The following is a 22,451-nucleotide window of genomic DNA, read 5'->3' as shown; positions in this document are numbered from 1 at the left end:
ATCTGACAGCGCTAATCTACACTTTCCTCATACACAGCAAATAACGGCTACAGCAAGACTGTATAACATAACTCACTGGCTCATCGCTTTCATGTCCCGGTAGATCCCAGTGACACTGGAAGACTTCTCCTAGGATTGGGTTATAAGGCTTCTTAGCAACAGACCCCTTCCTGCCAGCATGGAACGCAGACAGGAACCATCTGACCACCTGAATCATCCTGTCTTTGGGGTCTTTGTGGTCACCGATACTGAAAGAAACGACGTAGAACATCAGTAGCACTCAGCTCCCATACCCACAGACCAGTGTCACAGTTCAATAGGGCAGTGTATGGGTAACAGAACGTTGTATTGATAGAATGAAAGGAATAGGCCCGCCCACCTCCCTTGCACGCTTTACCAGTGCCCGCCCACCTCCCTTGCACGCTTTACCAGTGCCCGCCCACCTCCCTTGCACGCTTTACCAGTGCCCGCCCACCGCCCTTGCACGCTTTACCAGTGCCCGCCCACCTCCCTTGCACGCTTTACCAGTGCCCGCACACCGCCCTTGCACGCTTTACCAGGGCCCGCACACCTCCCTTGCACGCTTTACCAGGGCCCGCACACCTCCCTTGCACGCTTTACCAGGGCCCGCACACCTCCCTTGCACGCTTTACCAGGGCCCGCACACCTCCCTTGCACGCTTTACCAGGGCCCGCACACCTCCCTTGCACGCTTTACCAGGGCCCGCACACCTCCCTTGCACGCTATACCAGGGCCCGCACACCTCCCTTGCACGCTATACCAGGGCCCGCACACCTCCCTTGCACGCTTTACCAGGGCCCGCACACCACCCTTGCACGCTTTACCAGTGCCCGCACACCTCCCTTGCACGCTTTACCAGTGCCCGCACACCTCCCTTGCACGCTTTACCAGTGCCCGCACACCTCCCTTGCACGCTTTACCAGTGCCCGCACACCTCCCTTGCACGCTTTACCAGTGCCCGCACACCTCCCTTGCACGCTTTACCAGTGCCCGCACACCTCCCTTGCACGCTTTACCAGTGCCCGCACACCTCCCTTGCACGCTTTACCAGTGCCCGCACACCTCCCTTGCACGCTTTACCAGTGCCCGCACACCTCCCTTGCACGCTTTACCAGTGCCCGCACACCTCCCTTGCACGCTTTACCAGTGCCCGCACACCTCCCTTGCACGCTTTACCAGTGCCCGCACACCTCCCTTGCACGCTTTACCAGTGCCCGCACACCTCCCTTGCACGCTTTACCAGTGCCCGCACACCTCCCTTGCACGCTTTACCAGTGCCCGCACACCTCCCTTGCACGCTTTACCAGTGCCCGCACACCTCCCTTGCACGCTTTACCAGTGCCCGCACACCTCCCTTGCACGCTTTACCAGTGCCCGCACACCTCCCTTGCACGCTTTACCAGTGCCCGCACACCTCCCTTGCACGCTTTACCAGTGCCCGCACACCTCCCTTGCACGCTTTACCAGTGCCCGCACACCTCCCTTGCACGCTTTACCAGTGCCCGCACACCTCCCTTGCACGCTTTACCAGTGCCCGCACACCTCCCTTGCACGCTTTACCAGTGCCCGCACACCTCCCTTGCACGCTTTACCAGTGCCCGCACACCTCCCTTGCACGCTTTACCAGTGCCCGCACACCTCCCTTGCACGCTTTACCAGTGCCCGCACACCTCCCTTGCACGCTTTACCAGTGCCCGCACACCTCCCTTGCACGCTTTACCAGTGCCCGCACACCTCCCTTGCACGCTTTACCAGTGCCCGCACACCTCCCTTGCACGCTTTACCAGTGCCCGCACACCTCCCTTGCACGCTTTACCAGTGCCCGCACACCTCCGCTGCACGCTTTACCAGTGCCCGCACACCTCCCTTACATGCTTTATAAGTGCCCGCACACATCCCTTACATGCTTTATAAGTGCCCGCACACATCCCTTACATGCTTTACCACTGCCCGCACACATCCCTTACATGCTTTACCAGTGCCCGCACACATCCCTTACATGCTTTACCAGTGCCCGCACACATCCCTTACATGCTTTACCAGTGCCCGCACACATCCCTTACATGCCTTATCAGTACCCGTGCAATGTACCTTACAAACAAGTCGGGGTGTGCAAAGAAATCGGCGTACATCTCCAGCAGCGATCTCCGCTCCAGGATAAATGTGGGGAGCACAACCTGACAAATACATATAAAACGCAGGCATATAAACACTGGGTCTGATTGTTACAGGAGAACAGAAATCATAGCGGTTGCTGCACAGAACATCAACTGGTAATCCCTAAGCATGAACACAGGTGGTTCAATCAAAATAATTGAGGTACCATTAGGTCACCTGTGTAGGCTGTGTTTGAAAATGGAATACTTAAAACTTGAACTGTTAAAATAATTTTTTTTAGTAAACACTGATATAAGAAGTCTCAAAAAAACGTAAACAAATGTTGGCACTGAATAATACTAATGATTTTAATACATGCACTCTGGTAAAAATGGAAAACAATACCAATTTATATAATGTTTGGGAAGATGTCAGACCTACACTGCAACCCGCCAGCAGCAGAGCTGGATCGGCGTTCCACAGCCTAAAAAGGATGAAGCCCTGTTGATGTTCCAATGGCTTTCCGTGGTAACCCCAAAGCACTGAGAGCCCCTTTTCTCAGTTACACGCAATTCATATTATGTAAAAGGGATTTTTTTTTGCCAGATAGAAAAGTCCCTGTAAAAGGCAGGGATGGTTTTATTCCTTAGGCTGACTTAAAAGATGCTAATATAATGCTTGGTTCCAGCAACTAGATAGAAAAAGGGGGGAGACTGGCTCCAGTTGTTGTTGTTGAACTACACATCCCAGCTGTTTCAGGGCATGCTGGGTTGTGTAGTTCAAAAACAGCTTGGGTGCCAAGGTTAGCCATCACGGTGTTCGATCATTGTATGAGATTGTTCTGCTTTTGCAGATTCTGATCACTGTATGGAGGAGTCAGCTCAGCCAATAACTCACATCTCCAGTAAGAAAATACTCCCACAGCGTGTTATTATTCTGTGAAAGCCGAGAGCAGAGCCGGCAGCATTAGCTCCTCCGCTAACAATGTCATCATGAGTGTGTGTTGGCAGTCGTACAAAACTCCACTACCGGACGCAGCAGCCAAACAGGTTTATGGTATATAGTTTTTGTCTGATGGAAACAAGTGGAAAATACACATATCCCTGTAACAAGAAATGCCACCAGAGGCCTCGCCCTTTAGGAATGGTGATCTCACCTTGGTCAGGTCCATGCCCAGGCGGACTTGTGACAAAAGGTGCATGATCACACTCTTGTGCTCTTCCACCGACTCTCCCTCTCCATCGTCATCTCGGTCGTCGTCAAACTGATCTGGAATAAAAGCGACAAGGTTAAACCAATGAGGAAAAGCTCTATTAAGTGGCAGGATATGGATCTAAATCTGGACCCAATCCTAACCATCCCCAACTGTTTACCAAGAGCCTAATATCCACTCCGGTATCCTAACCCTCCCCCTGGTGCCCATCATACCTTCGGGAGTGGTATGATGGCCCGACAGTCGGGATTCCGACGGACAGTATACCGACATCAGAATCCCAACTGCTGGTACTCGGACAGGGGGGCAAGCGCAAAAAAGCCCCTTGTGGGCTCGGTGGCTCGCCACAGGTTCTGTTCACCCTCTATGGGGGTCGTGGATCCCCACTGGGGAAAATAGCCCTGGTCAGTCAGGATCCCGACTGTCGAACGGTCATCAAGCACCGACTTCTCTCTTATCGTTTACCAAGAGCCTAACATCCACAGCAGCAGACTAGGCCTAACCAGCCCACTGGTGCCTATCCATAACCCTCTGCCAAGTGCTTAACTCGGTCTCCTCCTACAGCCTAACTCTAATCCTCCCCCAAGAGCCCAACCCTCCACTTGGTGCCTAACCATCTCCTCTGCAGCCTAACTCTAATCCGCCCCCAAGAGCCCAACCCTCCACTTGGTGCCTAACCATCTCCTCTGCTGCCTAACTCTAATCCTCCCCCAAGAGCCCAACCCTCCACCTGGTGCCTATCCCTAACCATCTCCTCCTGCAGCCTAACTCTAATCCTCCCCCAAGCGCCCAACCCTCCACTTGGTGCCTAACCCTAACCATCTCCTCCTGCAGCCTAACTCTAATCCGCCCCCAAGAGCCCAACCCTCCACCTGGTGCCTAACCCTAACCATCTCCTGCAGACTAACTCTAATCTTCCCCCAAGAGCCCAACCCTCCACTTGGTGCCTAACCCTAACCATCTCCTGCAGACTAACTCTAATCCATCCCCAAGAGCCCAACCCTCCACAAGGTGCCTAACCCTAACCATCTCCTGCAGACTAACTCTAATCTTCCCCCAAGAGCCCAACCCTCCACTTGGTGCCTATCCCTAACCAACACCTCCTGCAGCCTAACTCTAATCCGCCCCCAAGAGCCCAACCCTCCACAAGGTGCCTAACCCTAACCATCTCCTCCTGCAGCCTAACTCTAATCCTCCCCCAAGAGCCCAACCCTCCACCTGGTGCCTAACCCTAACCATCTCCTCCTGCAGCCTAACCTTAATCTGCACCTATGAAAGGCACTGTGTCGACCTTTTGACCCTGTAAACCATCTTGTGTCGACCTACTGCATATCTTCTATTTGGATACCAAGTGACTGGTATGTTCCAGTGGAGATGGCTGCACAGCTCAGAAGAAAATGGTTCATAAGCTACATTGAGACACTGTATTTATTTTATTTTTTTAATCGCCTCATTTTGGAAAACTCTTTCAATAGTTGTTCTTTATTAAACGAATGATAAGGAGAGATTTTGATAGGGGAAGACATTATAAATACATGGCAGTGCGGTGTATATATTATACATTGTAACGTGTATAGCACAATGCATCCCTTACAGAGAACAAATCAGATTTCTCTTGCCCTTTCAGAATTGCACATTGCAGATCATCCCACCAACAACTTGCATTAATTGCTATAGAGGATTGTTTTACAAAGAGCTAAAACCATAATTACACAGATACAGTAATGCCGTGTTCCCCACTACCAGAACAAGTCTGGGGCCAATACTGTGTGTGCCAACCAGGCTGTTTTCATGGTGGCGATGAATGCGGTATAATTACCCTTACTTCCTAAATTGCAGATAGAATCAAGCATTCCGATTGGACAGCTGCCAGGCGCATACACTCAATACTGTCATCATAAGAAACCACACAGGTGTTGGGGTGCTTGACTTTTAAACTACTGTTTGTGCAATTGGACAATGGAACACCTAATCGGCAGTTGGGAGGGGGGGATGCTGAACTCAAAAGCAACAGCTAAACATGTTGATGAAACGACCCGTAGCATGAAATAAGACATTCACCAATGGTAGTCTAGCACAGACCGCAAAGAGGAAAACTACAGTGCACACGCATCAGGCACAATGTTTTGTGAATTTAGCGCACCTGGGGCCAGATGTAATAGCGTCTGAGTTCAGCAGCTGTGTTCATTTTTAAAGCGCCAATCCTTTACAAGGCAAAACCATGCCTTTCAATATGGCCGCCCCTTTAAAACAACATATTACATCCGGCCCCTGGAGTGAGGTACATGCCATGCATAAGCAGACCGGAGTATTTACACCTCACCAGTGGATTATTCACCTGCGTCATTGGTCCCATTGGACATTGAGGAATTGAGGGATTCCGTAGTGTCCGGTCTCTTCAGGCTTGTCCCTGTGCTGCTGTGTGACAGGCCTGCCACAGACTCAGATGAGCTACAGAGAGAGAGAGAGACAGTCATTTTATACCAAACTCAGCATAGCACAGAATAAGCTATAATCAGGCCCCAGCAACATGTGATCCCCAGCCCCACCCCCAGCCGATGCAGAGCACTGTCCTTCCAGTGCCACTGCAGAGCCGCAGGTCAACTTCCACCAATGTACATGTTATACCTGTTGGATGCCAGAATAATACAGTGTTTGCTCTATAGTTCCACACATAGAAGCAATGCTCAGGAGGGAAACTTATACAAAATTGTATATTCTGTTTGATAAAACTGGTGATAAAATAGATAAAAGGAAAGACAGCAGATGAAATGCAACTGAACCAAACCTCCCTATGGACAGTGCGGCACTGCATTACCAGGAATCGGGACAGCCGCTTTGTAAATGGAACATCACACAGTACATTAATGCAGACTTAATATACGTTTCATTATTCATTCATCGGATCACATGGCAAATGCACGTAACACAAAGGGGAAGGACAGCGATGTGCTCAGCTAACATGATCCATTCAGGTCACCAGAAAGATGTGCAGTAACCAATCAGCTATTCACTTTCACCATGACTTAATAAATTACAAAAACACACCAATGTCTAACGGGTCATCATTGGCTCTAAACCGGGGTCATTAAGTCAACAAGCATTCAGTCGACCGCTATTGGTCAACAAGCCATAGGGCAACGCATGTAAAAGTTCAACATGCTTTAGGTCAATAGGGTCAAAAGGTCAACACAAGCAATAGGCCGACTTGTTCATACTTTACCATCCCAGTGGGCATAGAGGGAGAATATAATGGTGTGCCAGTGTTGTGAGACAGCGATAATAACCACTGGGCCACCAAGTAGGCACCCGAGAGGTCATCGTAAGTACTGGCCTAAATCTACACATTGTGCCAAATAAACAGTCACTGTGTAGAAACAGGTCATGCAAACATCCGTGTTCCGCAGAGGAGAGCCACTGAGCACCACATAGGTACCGGATACGTGCTGTCCTTTCAGCCCATAGCAACCCATTGTAACCCATAGCAATGGGAGCACTGCCGCTGCTTAGAAATGAACGGTTCGGGTGTATACAATACCGAGACTATGTTCTCAGGACTTGCTGCAGACTGTAAAAGCCGATATGTCAATGTGTCTGCTAAACAGAATGATTACTAACCATGACATTTAAATGTTTACAGCAGCAGGCCCTGCCTAATTATAAGAGTCATTAGTGAGAGGTCATTGCATCAATATAGACCCAGATGATGGCAGTTCATGTCTGAGCTGAACGTGAATCCTCAGCAGCAAGTAGTACACAGAGATACCAGGTACAGGACATGGCGCAGCCAAGGGCACCACCCTGCAGCTATTTCACCAAACTGGGGCTGACTTGCCAACCGGTAGAACCTGCGCCAGAAGGAACTTTCTAAACTTCAGATTTGTAATGATTTTTAAGGCAGAAAACCATTATACACGGTACGGGTCATTAGTTCGACCCATATTAGGTCAACATGCATTGGATCAACCACTGACGGTCGACATGGCTTAGGTCGAAAGGTTGACACAAGCGTAAGACCGACAATGGGAAGGTTGACAGTGAAAAGGCTGACATGAGTTTTTCATGTTTTTTTGTCTTGAATGTCAAGGTCAACCCATATTAGGCGAAATGGACACCGTCAAAGTGTACCACGTCCCCTCGAAGGGTTGCTGCGCTCGCCATGCCCTAGCGGAAAGTAACTTACACCGACGGCTGATTGGTTGAGGGATGTAGAGGGATGTAGAGGGGGAGGAGCCAATATGTTATACTGGATAAGTATAATCTGCAGTCATAGTACACGCCAAGGTCCAGCATTGTTCCCCAGACAGGATCAAACACTACTATACAGTCACAGCTAGGGCGTGGTGGGTGAGCCAAGAGAAAAAGGGATTTGCTGAATATAATGTTCTTCCTTCTGTACCTAAATTTATAAAATGTTCTAGTCCCGTATTTGCGAATTCAGGATAACAGCATTTGTAGCCGGCCGGTCAGTAGGAATATGACCACATCTGCTCCGTCTACCTCTCCCATGTAGACGCTGCACTCATTAATGTACATAGAAGCCAGAGGAACGGATTCCGCTCATAAATAACACGGCCATTAACCACAGCTAATGTTATCTTCAGCAAATCGGTGTATTAGCATTTCATTAACAAATGCACAGTTTGGATCTATTTCATCTTTATGTGAACAGTCCAATTTCTAGTAAAGAGTCATAAAAAAGAACGATTATTATGTATGTAGAACCTGTACTGCTCAGCCTGCACATACACAGAATGTACACGTGATGTTCTGCTGCCCGGCATGTACTGTATTTACACATCACAGCGTGCTTTCATTCCTACACGGACAAAGGTCAGTTTGAGCAATGGTATTTGTACTTTAGACCAATGTGCAGGAAGAGATTGTTGTTTACAGGGTAATACTGAAACAGAGGGCACACATCTGTTGACATTACAAAGGAGAACGAAACTCAAGGTCCAGACACACTGAGCGGCTTTCCCCCTGCCCGGCGCCGACAACGGGGAGCGGACAGCTTGGCATAGCGCAGCGCTATACAAAGCCACCCTCGAACCCGCTCATCTGCTGTTAATACCAGTAGACGAGCGGCTTTCCAGGAGATAATGCAGCACCGCTCATCGCCAGGGCATACACAGTGGGGCGGCTTTGAGCTGAAAGTCGCCCAGTGTGCATGGGGCTTCATTTAAAATAGACTGCAAGATGCAGGCAGAGGCGTGAGAGGATCATTGGTCCGTGCCAGATGTGACAGTCACATGACCGGCGGTACCCAGAAGACAACACTGGACTGGCGTGCGTAAGTCAATGTTAGGCCAAGATAGATGATATGTTGTCATTTCATTACGGTCTACATTATAAACCTGTCAACATGATGACTGTCGGCACTGTGCATACGCACTGGGTGATTCTGCCCACCACCGATATCGTTAACATTTGGGACAAAAAAAAAGTGAAAAGCCCCACGTCGACCTTTTGACCGTCAACCTTCCCTCATGTCGACCTAATGACCCGGTCGACCTTGTGGTGTCAACCTAATGCTTGTCTAGCCAATGATCCATACCCATGTGCATAACCCAGAAATACTCTGCCGGTGCAACGCTCCCTGTCAATCAACAGTCGTTTGACTATGTGTCAAATTGAACTGCATGCACAGGCGACTGTAGTGGTGGTGGCGGGGGGGGTCGGTCGGGGTTAAAGACCTGCGGGAGCACGCATCATTCCTTTTCTACACCATACACACTGGGTTGTATTTTAATCAATATGGCTCAGAGGGGCAAAAATGAGCGATGTAGGTTTTTTTTTTTAGATGCCCATTGTGTATGAATGCCCATTGTGTATGCACCTTTAGGGTGCAAGGAGGACAGAGTTTGGAAACTAAAAAGTTTAATGTCCTTATGGATGATGGAAAAAAAATGCCAAAGATGGTTTTAAATCTGCAGAGCACCCGGTTTCTACAAAAGCCTTTAAACCGCAGTCAGGTCTTACTCATAGATACTCTTACAGCAGACATGTCCAAACTATGGCCCTCCAGCTGTTGTGAAGCTACAAGTCCCATCATGCATTGCCACAGAATGCTTAAACTATGGCAAGGCATGCTGGGATGTGTAGTTTCACAACAGCTGGAGGGCCACAGTTTGGACAGGTCTGTCTTACAGTATTCCGCCAGTTAGCCAGGTTCCATGTGATCACCATTCTCCTCATGCCCATTGCATTAGCACAATTGCTGATACTAAATATAACAATGACATTTACAGACATACTCTGCCCCTCCTTACGGACCGTGCCAACTAGGTGATGAGAAATAGGAGGGTCGGGTGCTGTTCAGGTGAAGGAAAGAAAATTGGGTGACCCGGACAAATCCGCATAAGAGCAATTGGTCATCTAGGTCACCCTCTGTATGAGGAATCTGGGGATAATGCAGGAGAAAGCAGATGCACACAGGAGATGAGTCAGACCAGGGATAAAGCAGAGTGTTAGGTTATCGGCAGTAGTGCCACTTACTCAATGCAGCGCTTTGGCGATGTGTTGCTCTGGTAAAATTCATCAGCATCGTAGAATTCATCCTCGCTGCTGGAGTAGGAGAAATCTGGGACGGTGTTGGGTGACAGATTGACATGGCTGGGGGACGTCAAACTGCTGCTGGGAACAGACTGACCACTCCCTGTACAGAGGAAGGATCACATCATTAGTCTGTGCAGCTGTAATCCTCACACATCCTATTCCTGGAACAGCTGGCATCCCAGAGGCGGACTACAGCTAATGCTACAAGGATGCTTTGTGCACCCATGTATAGTCTAGCAGTGGGAATTAGTGCCTAGCCGCTCAGTTGGCACAACGCTGCCCAAAAAAAAAAAGCGAGGGTTTAAGTGCAACCTAAAAAATTCCTAATTTATGGAGAACACATTCAAATAGGATTCACAAGTTACAAAGCAAGCTAACCCTCATTGGGAAGGATAGGTCTTACCTGTGCTGTTGGGTGTGGGAGTTTGATGGTTCCCAAGGGTGGGCACTACCGACCCAACAGCCAGCGATGACGGACGTGGTTCTCCTTTACCGACCTGCAGAGATTCTGAAAGATAAAGTCATTTAACATTAGCAGAAAGCATCTAGCACAAACAGGGGGGTAGGTGAGGTCTCTACAATGGAACAGTGAGATCTATTCATTTATTCTATCTATTCATTCCGGAACTATAGATGCTGCAACGCCGGTGACTGTTCATACAAATAGAGGTCATCACAGAGGAACAAACTTAAAACCTCAAAAGGAAAAATATATTTAGTTTCCAGGTCTGTCATGCACAGGAATTATTTATCGCACGATTGGGCAACCTGTGGCGCTCCGGATCTGCACATCCCATCATGCCTTGCCAAAACTGTGGCACAGTGTGCTGGGATGTGTAGCACCACAGCAGCTGTAATGCCACATGTTGCCTAACCCAGGTTTATCACCTGCTTACTATACAGCAGGCTCCCCTGTGTGCGCCACCTAAAGGGGAAGCTACAGACAGCTACAATAAGGCACAGGAGAACATCTATACCTGGCAATGGAACGGTTTGTGTTGGCATGGTGCAAATCACAGAAGGCTCCAATGGACTTGGCTGGTAAATAGAATCCACAGGATTTATGGTGCTCTGTGGAAGATAATAAGCATAGACACACGTGTCAGAGGGATGCTGACCGCACAGGTGAGGGTAATATGAGGCATCAATCTCCAACATACACTGTGGACACAAAGTGGTGTAATAAAAGGTTATGGCAGATCACACTCCAACTAGTCACCAAAAGTAATAACGGTACCTAAAGGCCCCCATACATATACAGCCGTTTGTAGCCCCTGATACCAGCATTGGGGATTCTGGGACAGTCAACAAGTTGATTTTCCATTAAATGCCGATCCAGTCCTAACAAAAAAAATCTTAAGGCATATGTAATAGATGGACAGATGTATTAAGCCTGATGAAGTGATAAAGTGGCTGGTACTTTATCGCCGGCCAATCAGCTCCTATCATTTTTCAAAACCAGCCTGTAACTTGACAATTAGGAGTTGATTGGCTAGTGCTAATGTACCAGGAACTTTATCACTTCCCTAAGCTTAATCAATCTGCCCCAGAGTCAGAGTTCGCCATGTGAGGATGATCTCTGACTTTTACAAGGCAGGACTATCAAAGACCGATATTGGTTCATATACCGCACCTCTAGCGAACTCTGACCCCATTGGATATGGCCCCAAGATCATCAGATCATCAAAATTAGCCGAATGATGGAAGGATATAACAGACAGACTTTAGTTTCTTTAGCCAGCAAGCAAATATAAACTTGGAAAAGAAACCATTCAATATTCAGAGTCATCACACAGAACATAAACACATTACAGAACCCTGATGCTACGAAGACGCGGCTGAGTCACAGCATAATGTCATCACCGTAATAAATAGACAATTGTTCCATTAAAAAAATAACGTCATGTAGATGCAGCGTTGGCTGTTTTCTACAGTTCAGATTTGTATGAATTGGCTTTGATGCATGGCTGTCATTTCACCAAAGACAAGAAGAACCTACAGTAGGCTATTATTCAAAATACATAGCAGGATAATCTGATCCAATATCTGCAGCATACAACTCCTCAGCCTTTCATCCTGACAAACTGAGGCTACAGCGCAAACAGAAAAAACATTTAAAATGCAGAAACTGATGTTGTGTGTGTGGGGAGCTAGCAAGTCTGTCCTGGAGTGGGAGGGCCTGCAAGTTTGTCCTGAAGTGGGAGGGCCTGCAAGTCTGTCCTGGAGTGGGAGGGCCTGCAAGTCTGTCCTGGAGTGGGAGGGCCTGCAAAGCTGTCCTGGAGTGGGAGGGCCTGCAAGTCTGTCCTGGAGTGGGAGGGCCTGCAAAGCTGTCCTGGAGTGGGAGGGCCTGCAAAGCTGTCCTGGAGTGGGAGGGCCTGCAAAGCTGTCCTGGAGTGGGAGGGCCTGCAAAGCTGTCCTGGAGTGGGAGGGCCTGCAAAGCTGTCCTGGAGTGGGAGGGCCTGCAAAGCTGTCCTGGAGTGGGAGGGCCTGCAAAGCTGTCCTGGAGTGGGAGGGCCTGCAAAGCTGTCCTGGAGTGGGAGGGCCTGCAAAGCTGTCCTGGAGTGGGAGGGCCTGCAAAGCTGTCCTGGAGTGGGAGGGCCTGCAAAGCTGTCCTGGAGTGGGAGGGCCTGCAAAGCTGTCCTGGAGTGGAAGGGCCTGCAAAGCTGTCCTGGAGTGTGTGTTTGTGAGAGTGTGTGTGTGTGGGGGGGGGGGGGGACAACCGCTCACTATGCCCTGAAGTGGGGGACCGCCAACTATGCCCTTAAGTGGGGGACCGCCAACTATGCCCTTAAGTGGGGGACCGCCAACTATGCCCTTAAGTGGGGGACCGCCAACTATGCCCTTAAGTGGGGGACCGCCAACTATGCCCTTAAGTGGGGGACCGCCAACTATGCCCTTAAGTGGGGGACCGCCAACTATGCCCTTAAGTGGGGGACCGCCAACTATGCCCTTAAGTGGGGGACCGCCAACTATGCCCTTAAGTGGGGGACCGCCAACTATGCCCTTAAGTGGGGGACCGCCAACTATGCCCTTAAGTGGGGGACCGCCAACTATGCCCTTAAGTGGGGGACCGCCAACTATGCCCTTAAGTGGGGGACCGCCAACTATGCCCTTAAGTGGGGGACCGCCAACTATGCCCTTAAGTGGGGGACCGCCAACTATGCCCTTAAGTGGGGGACCGCCAACTATGCCCTTAAGTGGGGGACCGCCAACTATGCCCTTAAGTGGGGGACCGCCACCTATGCCCTGAAGTGGGGGACCGCCACCTATGCCCTGAAGTGGGGGACCACCACTATGCCCTGAAGTGGGGGACCGCCACCTATGCCCTGAAGTGGGGGACCACCAACTATGCCCTGAAGTGGGGGGACCGCCAACTATGCCCTGAAGTGGGGGACCGCCAACTATGCCCTGAAGTGGGGGACCGCCAACTATGCCCTGAAGTGGGGGACCGCCAACTATGCCCTGAAGTGGGGGACCGCCAACTATGCCCTGAAGTGGGGGACCGCCAACTATGCCCTGAAGTGGGGGACCGCCAACTATGCCCTGAAGTGGGGGACCGCCAACTATGCCCTTAAGTGGGGGACCGCCAACTATGCCCTTAAGTGGGGGACCGCCAACTATGCCCTTAAGTGGGGGACCGCCAACTATGCCCTTAAGTGGGGGACCGCCAACTATGCCCTTAAGTGGGGGACCGCCAACTATGCCCTTAAGTGGGGGACCGCCAACTATGCCCTTAAGTGGGGGACCGCCAACTATGCCCTTAAGTGGGGGACCGCCAACTATGCCCTTAAGTGGGGGACCGCCAACTATGCCCTTAAGTGGGGGACCGCCAACTATGCCCTGAAGTGGGGGACCGCCAACTATGCCCTGAAGTGGGGGACCGCCAACTATGCCCTGAAGTGGGGGACCGCCAACTATGCCCTGAAGTGGGGGACCGCCAACTATGCCCTGAAGTGGGGGACCGCCAACTATGCCCTGAAGTGGGGGACCGCCAACTATGCCCTGAAGTGGGGGACCGCCAACTATGCCCTGAAGTGGGGGACCGGGAACCGGAAAGTCTTTACACAGGTAAAAATAAAGAAGACCAATGTTGTATTTAATTCATGGTGAACAGAGTCACAGAAACACAACTACCCAAGAGGCAGGCTGCATGGAGAGGTGTTAAGGTGGCCATACACACGCAGATTTATCTTCAGATCTGGCTGGTTGGAACAAAATCCTGGTTATGGATGAGAGCAAATGACAGTTGACCATTTGCTTGGAATTGCTGGAAAACTGCCACTCATCCATAACCATGTTTTTGTTCCATCCAGCCAGATCTGAAGATAAATCTTACTAGTGTATGGGCACCTTTATAGTAACACATAGGCCCTTATTCTAAATCGGACGGTACGGCCCGCGTGCGGCCGTACCGCCGATGTTTTTATTCTGCACATGCGCAGAGGTCAATCTGCGCATGTGCAGCCCCCTTCGCCGCAGACGGATTTCGTCCGCCGCAAAGGGGGCGTATAGGGGCGTGAGGGGCTTCATACCCTCATTTCCCTATGTGTACGCCCCGCGTTTCATGGGCGTTCCCATGCAAACGCGGGGCGTATGCATGGTAATGAGGGTATGACGCAACTCATGGGGGCGGAAAGCTGACGTCGCCGGATGTCAGCTCTCAGCCCCCATGCAAGCTATCACACGGACGATTGTCCGTGTGGTCTCAGCTTGCGGGAGCTGCTGGGGCGTGCGGACCTGCCTTCGATGGTCGACGACCATCGAATGCAGGGGGCAGCTCCCACCATGGTGGAGGCGTACGCCTCCACCATTTTTATGCGGATCGCCAGCCGTCCGTGTACGGACGGCCGTGGCGATCCGTCTCGTGGGCGGGGATTGGTTTGTGCGGCCGGAGCACCGTGTGCGGCTCCGGCCGCACCAACCAGAATAAGGGCCATAGATTGGCATCTTATCACCATCTTGTGAACACAGAACACTGCACAGAATACTAATGGACGATTTTTCATTTCACAGATCAAAATATACTTGTTTCCTACCCTAACAATGCTGGTCACTGGACAATAACCTGTAACGAAGTGTTCTTGCGCACTATGTGTTTTTGCTACCGTGGAAATAAAACAATTAGCCGTTGATCAAAAATCTATTATGTTCTACAAGAGCGTAAATCCCCATGTGTCCTATTAGATAAGTGAAGCAGTAAAGTATAGGCACACAAGTGTATTGTACATGATCCGCATCTCTGTAGCTTCCATCTAGGACAAGGGTTTCTGTAATGACTTCTATAGTAATCAGTAACGTACCTATTCCCAGTGCAGCGTACCGACGAGTACTGGAGTGTGAGGATGCGTGTGAACCTTTTATAATGAAATCAAAAGTGAACATGGCCAATATGTGAGGCATGGGAGACCCAACACAATAAATGAAAACGGAATAGCGGCCAATCAAAGTTGACAGAACGTTACAGTAATGACAGTGATAGCGGCTGTGTGCCCCCTAACGGAGCAACTCTTAAACTGCTCTGTCAGGTGCCATCTAGTGGGCGCCAACATGCAAAATGCTTGAATTCCTCCTATAGAGGTGAGGATCAGAGTTAGCCTTTAATTATACAGGCAGTCCGTACAAGGAAGACACAGACGCTTGGTGCCACCCATGTGCGACACAAAGTTGAACAGATTGGATTGTGCAGGAGGAGTGATTGGACCACACTGCGCCAAGTTAGTGACACACGTGGATGTATACTAACGCTGGCAGTTAGCGGTCACTGACCAAACACATTTTATATTACTCCTGATGATATGTTACTGTATGCAGCAACTTGGATAGCCAACTGGGCCTTATACATAGCGCAGGTAGGGACAGAACTAGAGATGACAGTGGTCTTCTAGGTATCTAAACAACAGGGAGCAGATATGGGCCACCGTCTCCCAGCAAGTGGCAACTGCAAAAGCTGTTCCAATGGGTCTAATGAAATCGCCATATATTATCACAAGCAGTGGCGTAACTATGAAAATTGCGTCCCTTCCCAGTAAATATAACAACCCCCCCCCCGCTGCCGCCAACCTTGCCCCCGTGCCTTACCTTATGCTGCGCTGTGGCCGGGACCCGCAGATTTGGTCTGCCCTGCCCTGGCTTCTGCTGGTATGAAAACGGACCATAACAAAATGTCCGCCCCCATACAGCAGACAGTTTTAGAGAACTGTCTGCCGTATGGGGACGGGCATTTTATGATGGTCCATTTTCATTTCAGCACTGCAGAAGCCAGGGCAGGAGTGGAGCTGGGACCGCTGCGCCGACAGGTAAATCTGTGGGTCCCGGCCGCAGCACAGCGGCATTACAATAGCCCCGCAGACCCCCGGCGCCTGCACTTACACAGCGCCTCCCCGCGACTGCGGGGTCTGCTGGACTATTGTTACACCACTGATCACAAGGATAATCCCAAAGGGCTAGGCTCCTGCAATACACAAAAGAGTCAACCGTACAAGTGACCAAGACCAGACTAACAAAAGGCATATGGTACTAAGGGGCCGATTCTGGATCACAAGCAGTTATTCAAATTCGCCCCCTGCCCTGACGGTCGGGTTTTGCGCATGTGCAAACCTCGACATGGAACGGCAGCAGCAAGGTACACACTCACCCACCAGACCATCTGACACAGGGAAGGTGGCGGATGGCATCAGGGATCGCCCAGCCTTTTATAGGCATCCCCATGAAACCAAGAGCGTTCCCATGTGTACGCGGGCGGGTCCACGTCTGCTGCAGGCGGGTGGAGGACGTCAGTCGCCAGCCCCATCTGTGGCCAGGCACACGCAATGAAGAAGACTGAATTATACGACGGTCGGCGACCATTGAATGATTTCTCCTGCAGCGGCGGTGACATGGAAGGGAAGGGGTCTTCATAACACATCCCCCCTGCATGTTACCCAAGGGGAATCGGCGGCGGGAGGGCGGGTATCCGGCAGGGTGGCGTCTCTGGTGCTTGGTGAGCTGCGACGTTTGCAGCTTACAGAGCAAACTAGAATCAAGCACGGTGTCCTCAGGCATCTCTCTAGAAATAGGCCCATCACCCGGAGTGTAAAATGATGACCCGCTGCCTATCTGGTCACACTGTTGGCCATAAATCATAAGTATTATGGTTGTATTTACTAATAAAATTGTGCATTTTCTGCTTTTAGACATTTATGGAGACACTGGAGCTGATCCTGTAGGAGGGAGTACACGCCCACATAACTCTGGCCACACCCATACAGCACTGGCCACGCCCACACAGCACAGGTCATAGGCCCTCCACTTCTCTGAAGATCATTTTATGCCCCAGGTCCATGTGTGATCCAGCAACTAAGATTTGTACTTAAAGGCACAATATTACTATAAATGAAAAATCCCTACAGAAGACTCGTCTAATGGGAGTTATAAATCAATATACACTTCCATATATTGCCATTCAGTACATTCCGTGACAATGCCTGCTACATATAGTATATAATTAATGTCAAGCATGCCCATTGTCCATTGTTATCAATCCACATTTACAAACACAACAAACAAATACAAAACTAAAGAAAAAAAAAAAAAGAGTACAATCAACATACATGCATACTGCATCGCAATGTTTTCATTGTCAAACTTTCCTATGGTGTATATAAATAAAGAGATTTAAAAAAAATAAAAAAAAATAAAACAGAAAGTAGCCATTGTGTTTCATCGAGACAGGTAAAGAACAGGTCGAATTGATTAATGAAAACAACGTAAATCATCAAAAAAAGAACGAAGGCACTCAAAAACATTTGTGACTTTTTTTTTTCCAACAGTCAAATATATGCAGCAGGTAATAGAGCCTTTATACAGCCCTTCTTCCCCCAACTAGTGCACAGGTGGGGCGGGTCACCCGGGACCCCCCCGTTACTGGACTTTGGGCCGCACAGAATATCTGCAGTCTACATAGCAGGAGAGAACTGAAGCCGCCCAGTCTGACTCAACTGCTCAGAATAGAAATTTTCTATTATGTGTCTTTCCACTGGGCAGGTTAACCCCTGTGACATGCAGCTGGTAGCTTTTGGTACAACGCACAGCCAAGCCAGCTCCTGGCTTTAAGTATTTTGCTATACAAGTGAGCGGAAAAACTATCAACCCATTTAAAGACAATACTAGAATGAAACTTTTTGGTTAATAACAGGCTAATATATTTGGTCAGTTACTTGTTCAGAAAATCCCCAAACTTTAACAGGTTTGCCAAATCCTATATAAAGTGAAGAGAAGATGACCATACACTGAAACTCGTAGTAACAACCCAGCACCCCTCTGTTACCTGCCGGATTACTCTAAGAAAAGTTTTAGACTCCAATAAAATAATCAACCAAAATGCTGCTACACATTGCAGCCAGCAGCAGTCAGCATAAGCTTATCAGCTCAGATAAATATCTTGTATCACATGCCGTTCTATGACACCTGAGATCTCAGCCAAATCCACCGACACCTGGCCAAATCTTATATCCGGCTCAGTCTGCTTCAAACCAAGCAGCGAGAACCCTGTGGCCCGTGGATGGCTGTAGGTATTGGGGAGCCACAGTTTACCCATCTGGTTCTAGTCAAGCGATAGTTATCCCTGAAAACATGTTAATGCTCTAAAACGGGGACGGGGAACCTTTGGCTCTCCAGCTGTTGTTGAACTACACATCCCAGCATGCCCTGCTACAAGTTTGCTATTTGGCCATGCTCAAACTGTTGCAGGGCATGCTGGGATGAGCAGTTCAGCAGCAGCTGGAGGGCAAAAGGTTGCCCCAATCCCTGCTCTAAACCAAAGTTGCCCATTAGCCTTCATGAAAGAGACTGAAATAGTATTAGTGTAGGAGGAATGAGCGGAGAAGTAGGAGGGATGTAGAGTAAGGGGGAAGCAGATCAGGACTTTCAGAGGTCAGGTGAGCGCTCTGCAGGGACAAAAAGGGAAGTAATACATTAGGTAGAAACTTACTATGAGTCCATCTGCGTGCTTGTCCTCGTTAGTTTGGTCCTTAAGAAAACAAACGTTAAGATTGTGAACATGCAGGAAAGGACTGGGGCACGTACAACACCTAGCAGCAGCGATCGGCCGCACAGTAAACAATACATAGGACTGGGAACCTAGATTACATTTCTGTGTGTCATACTGAAAGGCTGTAATCCATTTAAAAAAACAGAATCACTCCCCCCTCTCCCCAACCGGGGCCCAGCGTGCCAGATACAGGTTTCTCTGCTCTGCTTACAGTGCTGGGAGAGAACTTCAACATAACTCATTGCATTTGAATTTAAAGGAAAGTGTTCTGAGATAAGAAGAAAGGAAAGGGGCATATAAGTGGCATATCAGCAGTTATACATTAGAGGAGGAAGCGGGACACATCCCCATAATATAGAAAGCATAGGAGTTTCATTATTCTTCCTTAAATCTTTATTAATAAGACAGAATTAGAGTTGTACCTAGTTAAATATTGGGGGAGATATATGAAGCGGTGAAAAAAGTGGAGAAGTGAGCCAGTGCAGGGGTTGCCCATGGCAGCCAATCAGCTTTGAAGTAACATTTATCAAGTGCATTTTATACAATGATAGGTAGCAGCTGATTGGTTTCTACTGTATTGACCACTTCCCCAGTCTTTGCATGCTTCATACATATAACCTATTAGTCCTCTATAAACACCAGGATGAGGTTCAGGCTGAACAATGTGTGCTGTATGTATGAAGTACCTAAAAGCCAACCACATGGTATACGGTCGTTGGGTCGACACACCAAAGGTCGACGTGGCTAAGGTTGACATGCTTAATGTCAACATGGTTGGAAGGTGGACACAAGCATTAGGTCGACAGTCAAAAAGGTAGACATGTGTTTTTCACTTTCTTTTTGAGCCATGTGCCCACAGGCGGTATTACATTTCCAGCCATCCACTAGGGCAGTGATTCTCAACCTCGGTCCTCAGAACTCGACCCCCCCCAACAGTTCACATTTTCCAGGTCACACAGAATCACAAGTGAAGTATTTAGCCCTACATGTGGATCTGTTGGGGGGTCCTGAGGACCGAGGCTGAGAACCACTTCAGTAGGGCGAGGAGGGAGAATAGTGTGCTGAGCATAGCGAGGCACCGCACCCGAAGCATCAAAAAGTTGTCCATGTCAACCATGTTGACATTCGGGAAAAAAAAAAAAAGGAACAACCCATGTCAACCTAGACACTGTCTACCTAATGCTTGTGTCGATATTCCATCCATGTTGACCAATCTGAGGCATCGCCCTAAGTCGTCGACCTTCTGTGGTCCACCCATCGCATGTCAACCTTTGGTGGGTTGACCCAGCCTCATACCTCACACCCAACTTCTCTCGCTGTTCCTGGAGATCGTTAAAGGAATACCATGGAGCAGAGCAGCATTAATCCACTAGTAGGCACAGACCTGTATACTAACCAAGCCAGAGATTTAGGGGGTTATTCTGGTTCACTCCTTCTGGCAAATTCCTTCTTAGATGGACAAAACCATGTGCACTGCAGGGGGGGCAGATGTAACATGTGCAGAGAGAATTAGATTTGGGTGAGTTATTTTGTTTCTGTGCAGGTTAAATACTGGCTGCTTTATTTTTACACTGCAATATAGATCCCACTTTGAAGTAAAACCCCACCCAAATCTAACTCTCTCTGCACAAGTAACATCTACCCCACCTGCAGTGCACATGGTTTTGTCCATCTAAGAAGGAATTTGCCAGAAGGAGTGAACCAGAATAACCCCCTATATTTTTTAGGACTTCTTCCTAAAACAAATTTCCAATATTATTCATGAAGAAAAATGCAGCATGTAATAAAATGGTGCAGGGACATAAAATATGATCAAAAAGATAGAAAAAGTTGATTTAAAAGATGATGAACTATATGAACTGAACCAGAATAAACAATTTTTCCGAAACTTCAGTTCCTAACTTATCTAATGTGCCAGCGTCGCCCTTAATGGCCTGGTGCAACCTGAACACGAAGTTCTACTGAAGTTTTCCCTTCATTATTCCCATATGAGGAACTTGGCAATGGAAGTAAAAAGGTTTCGGCACTGTTTTCTCGGTTCAGCACTCCTACCACTGGAACGTAGGGATAAACGGTGTAAAATCATTAGGGTTACTTGAGACCCTGGGCCACCTTACCAATACGGATGTTCTGAACATGCTGCAGACTTTATCATGGAATTACGCAACAGATTTTAATGACGGAAGTGCAAAGGTCATGCCCTCCCACCAGGAGATTAAGCAAGGTTATAAACAAACAAACAGCATCATAGAAAGATTAAGCAGCATGCACTTTTCCAGTCTCAGCAGGTAGCCAATTTCAGAATATTGTGGAACCAACAGGAAGATACATAATACCATCTTAATTAGGAATAATCCCTTCCTACCATGTAATGGCTACAGCGGATATCTGCTCCTGTCATATTAAGGTTAAAACTTTACCAATCTGACCAAATGTCAGCACTCAACCCTTGATTACAGTCTACAATCTTCTGCACATTGGCCCTTATTCTGGTTTGTGCGGAAATATCCGCGTGCGTTCGTGCCGCCGATGTTTTGTGTCTGCGCATGTGCAGAGGCGTCTCTGCGCATGTGCGAGCGGGGCGTACGGCCAAATCCCGCATGAAATGTGATCACTCCGAACAGGGGGTGGAGAGGGACGTGAAGGGCTATTTGGGCTCATTACCATATGCATACGCCCCGCGTTTCATGGGCGTTCCCACGCAAACGCTGGGCATACGTATGGTAATGCGGCCGTGACGCACGTGTAGGGGGCGGACATATGACATCGCCGGATGTCAGCTGCCCGCCCAGATCCCTGCTTTTGCACGGAAAAATGTCCGTGTGGTCTGAGGTTGCGGGAGCTGGTGGACCACTCGGTCCTGCATTCGATGGTCTGCTACCATCGAATGAAGGGGGAGGTTCCCTGAGATGGAGGATGCATATTCCGCGAAAAATACACGTGCGGTCCGTTCGGCCAGCTTCTTACCGCGTACGGACGGAGTTGGCGATCCGTATGGAAGGCGGGGTTTCGCACGCACGGTCCTGGCCGCATATTCGGATCCGGCCGCACCGATCAGAATAAGGGCCATTGTGAGGTCCCATATCCAAGGACCAATGTCTTCTGAGGAGGTGGCCCTTTCTACATCCAATAGAATCATTCTGATTTAGAAAACCTCTCTTCTGTTGGGCTGATCCAACATTAACCATGATAATTTTCCGTAGGAGAAACCACGTACAATTTTTCCATTTTCTAAGTTTGGTAATGAGCTAGTCCCAAGGAAAACAGAAAAGTGCCAACCTTCGTTTTAGAGGTTTCAAACATGAAGTACAGATCAGTGTCATCTCATCCTTTCTAGAAGGTGTGTGAAAGTATGCAGCGGTATACAACTTACTGGTTGTTCCACAATATAGTACTAACCAAAACATCCCTGCCCAACTGGGTCATCAAGATTGGTGGGATGTGGATACTAAGGGGCCATAAATTGGAGGTCAGGCGTAACCATGGTGATTTCGATGCACACCTTCAGTCAAATACCACCAACAGGCTGTAGCA

The 22,451-nt window shown here is 48.9% G+C and overlaps 1 protein-coding gene across 5 annotated transcripts in view; it reads right to left on the bottom strand.

Moving 5' to 3' along the window:
* Nucleotides 1-22,451, bottom strand: part of OSBPL9 (oxysterol binding protein like 9) — a 139,856-nt gene that overhangs the window by 24,574 nt on the left and 92,831 nt on the right. For 4 of the 5 annotated variants that reach the window (XM_083157388.1, XM_083157386.1, XM_083157389.1 and 1 more), the window contains 8 exons: nt 18,858-18,896; nt 10,867-10,960; nt 10,293-10,397; nt 9,830-9,989; nt 5,670-5,782; nt 3,275-3,387; nt 2,113-2,198; nt 77-248 (listed from right to left, as the gene is read on the bottom strand). In XM_083157388.1, the coding sequence (XP_083013514.1) occupies nt 77-248; nt 2,113-2,198; nt 3,275-3,387; nt 5,670-5,782; nt 9,830-9,989; nt 10,293-10,397; nt 10,867-10,960; nt 18,858-18,896 (882 nt within the window). The remainder of the gene's footprint in view (nt 1-76; nt 249-2,112; nt 2,199-3,274; nt 3,388-5,669; nt 5,783-9,829; nt 9,990-10,292; nt 10,398-10,866; nt 10,961-18,857; nt 18,897-22,451) is intronic. The other variant, XM_083157387.1, reaches the window with a different exon arrangement.

This window comes from Crinia signifera, chromosome 8 (assembly GCF_055691185.1).
Source record: "Crinia signifera chromosome 8, ASM5569118v1, whole genome shotgun sequence".
NCBI classification, from domain to species: domain Eukaryota; kingdom Metazoa; phylum Chordata; class Amphibia; order Anura; family Myobatrachidae; genus Crinia; species Crinia signifera.
This window is presented reverse-complemented; position numbering and strand designations above follow the sequence as displayed.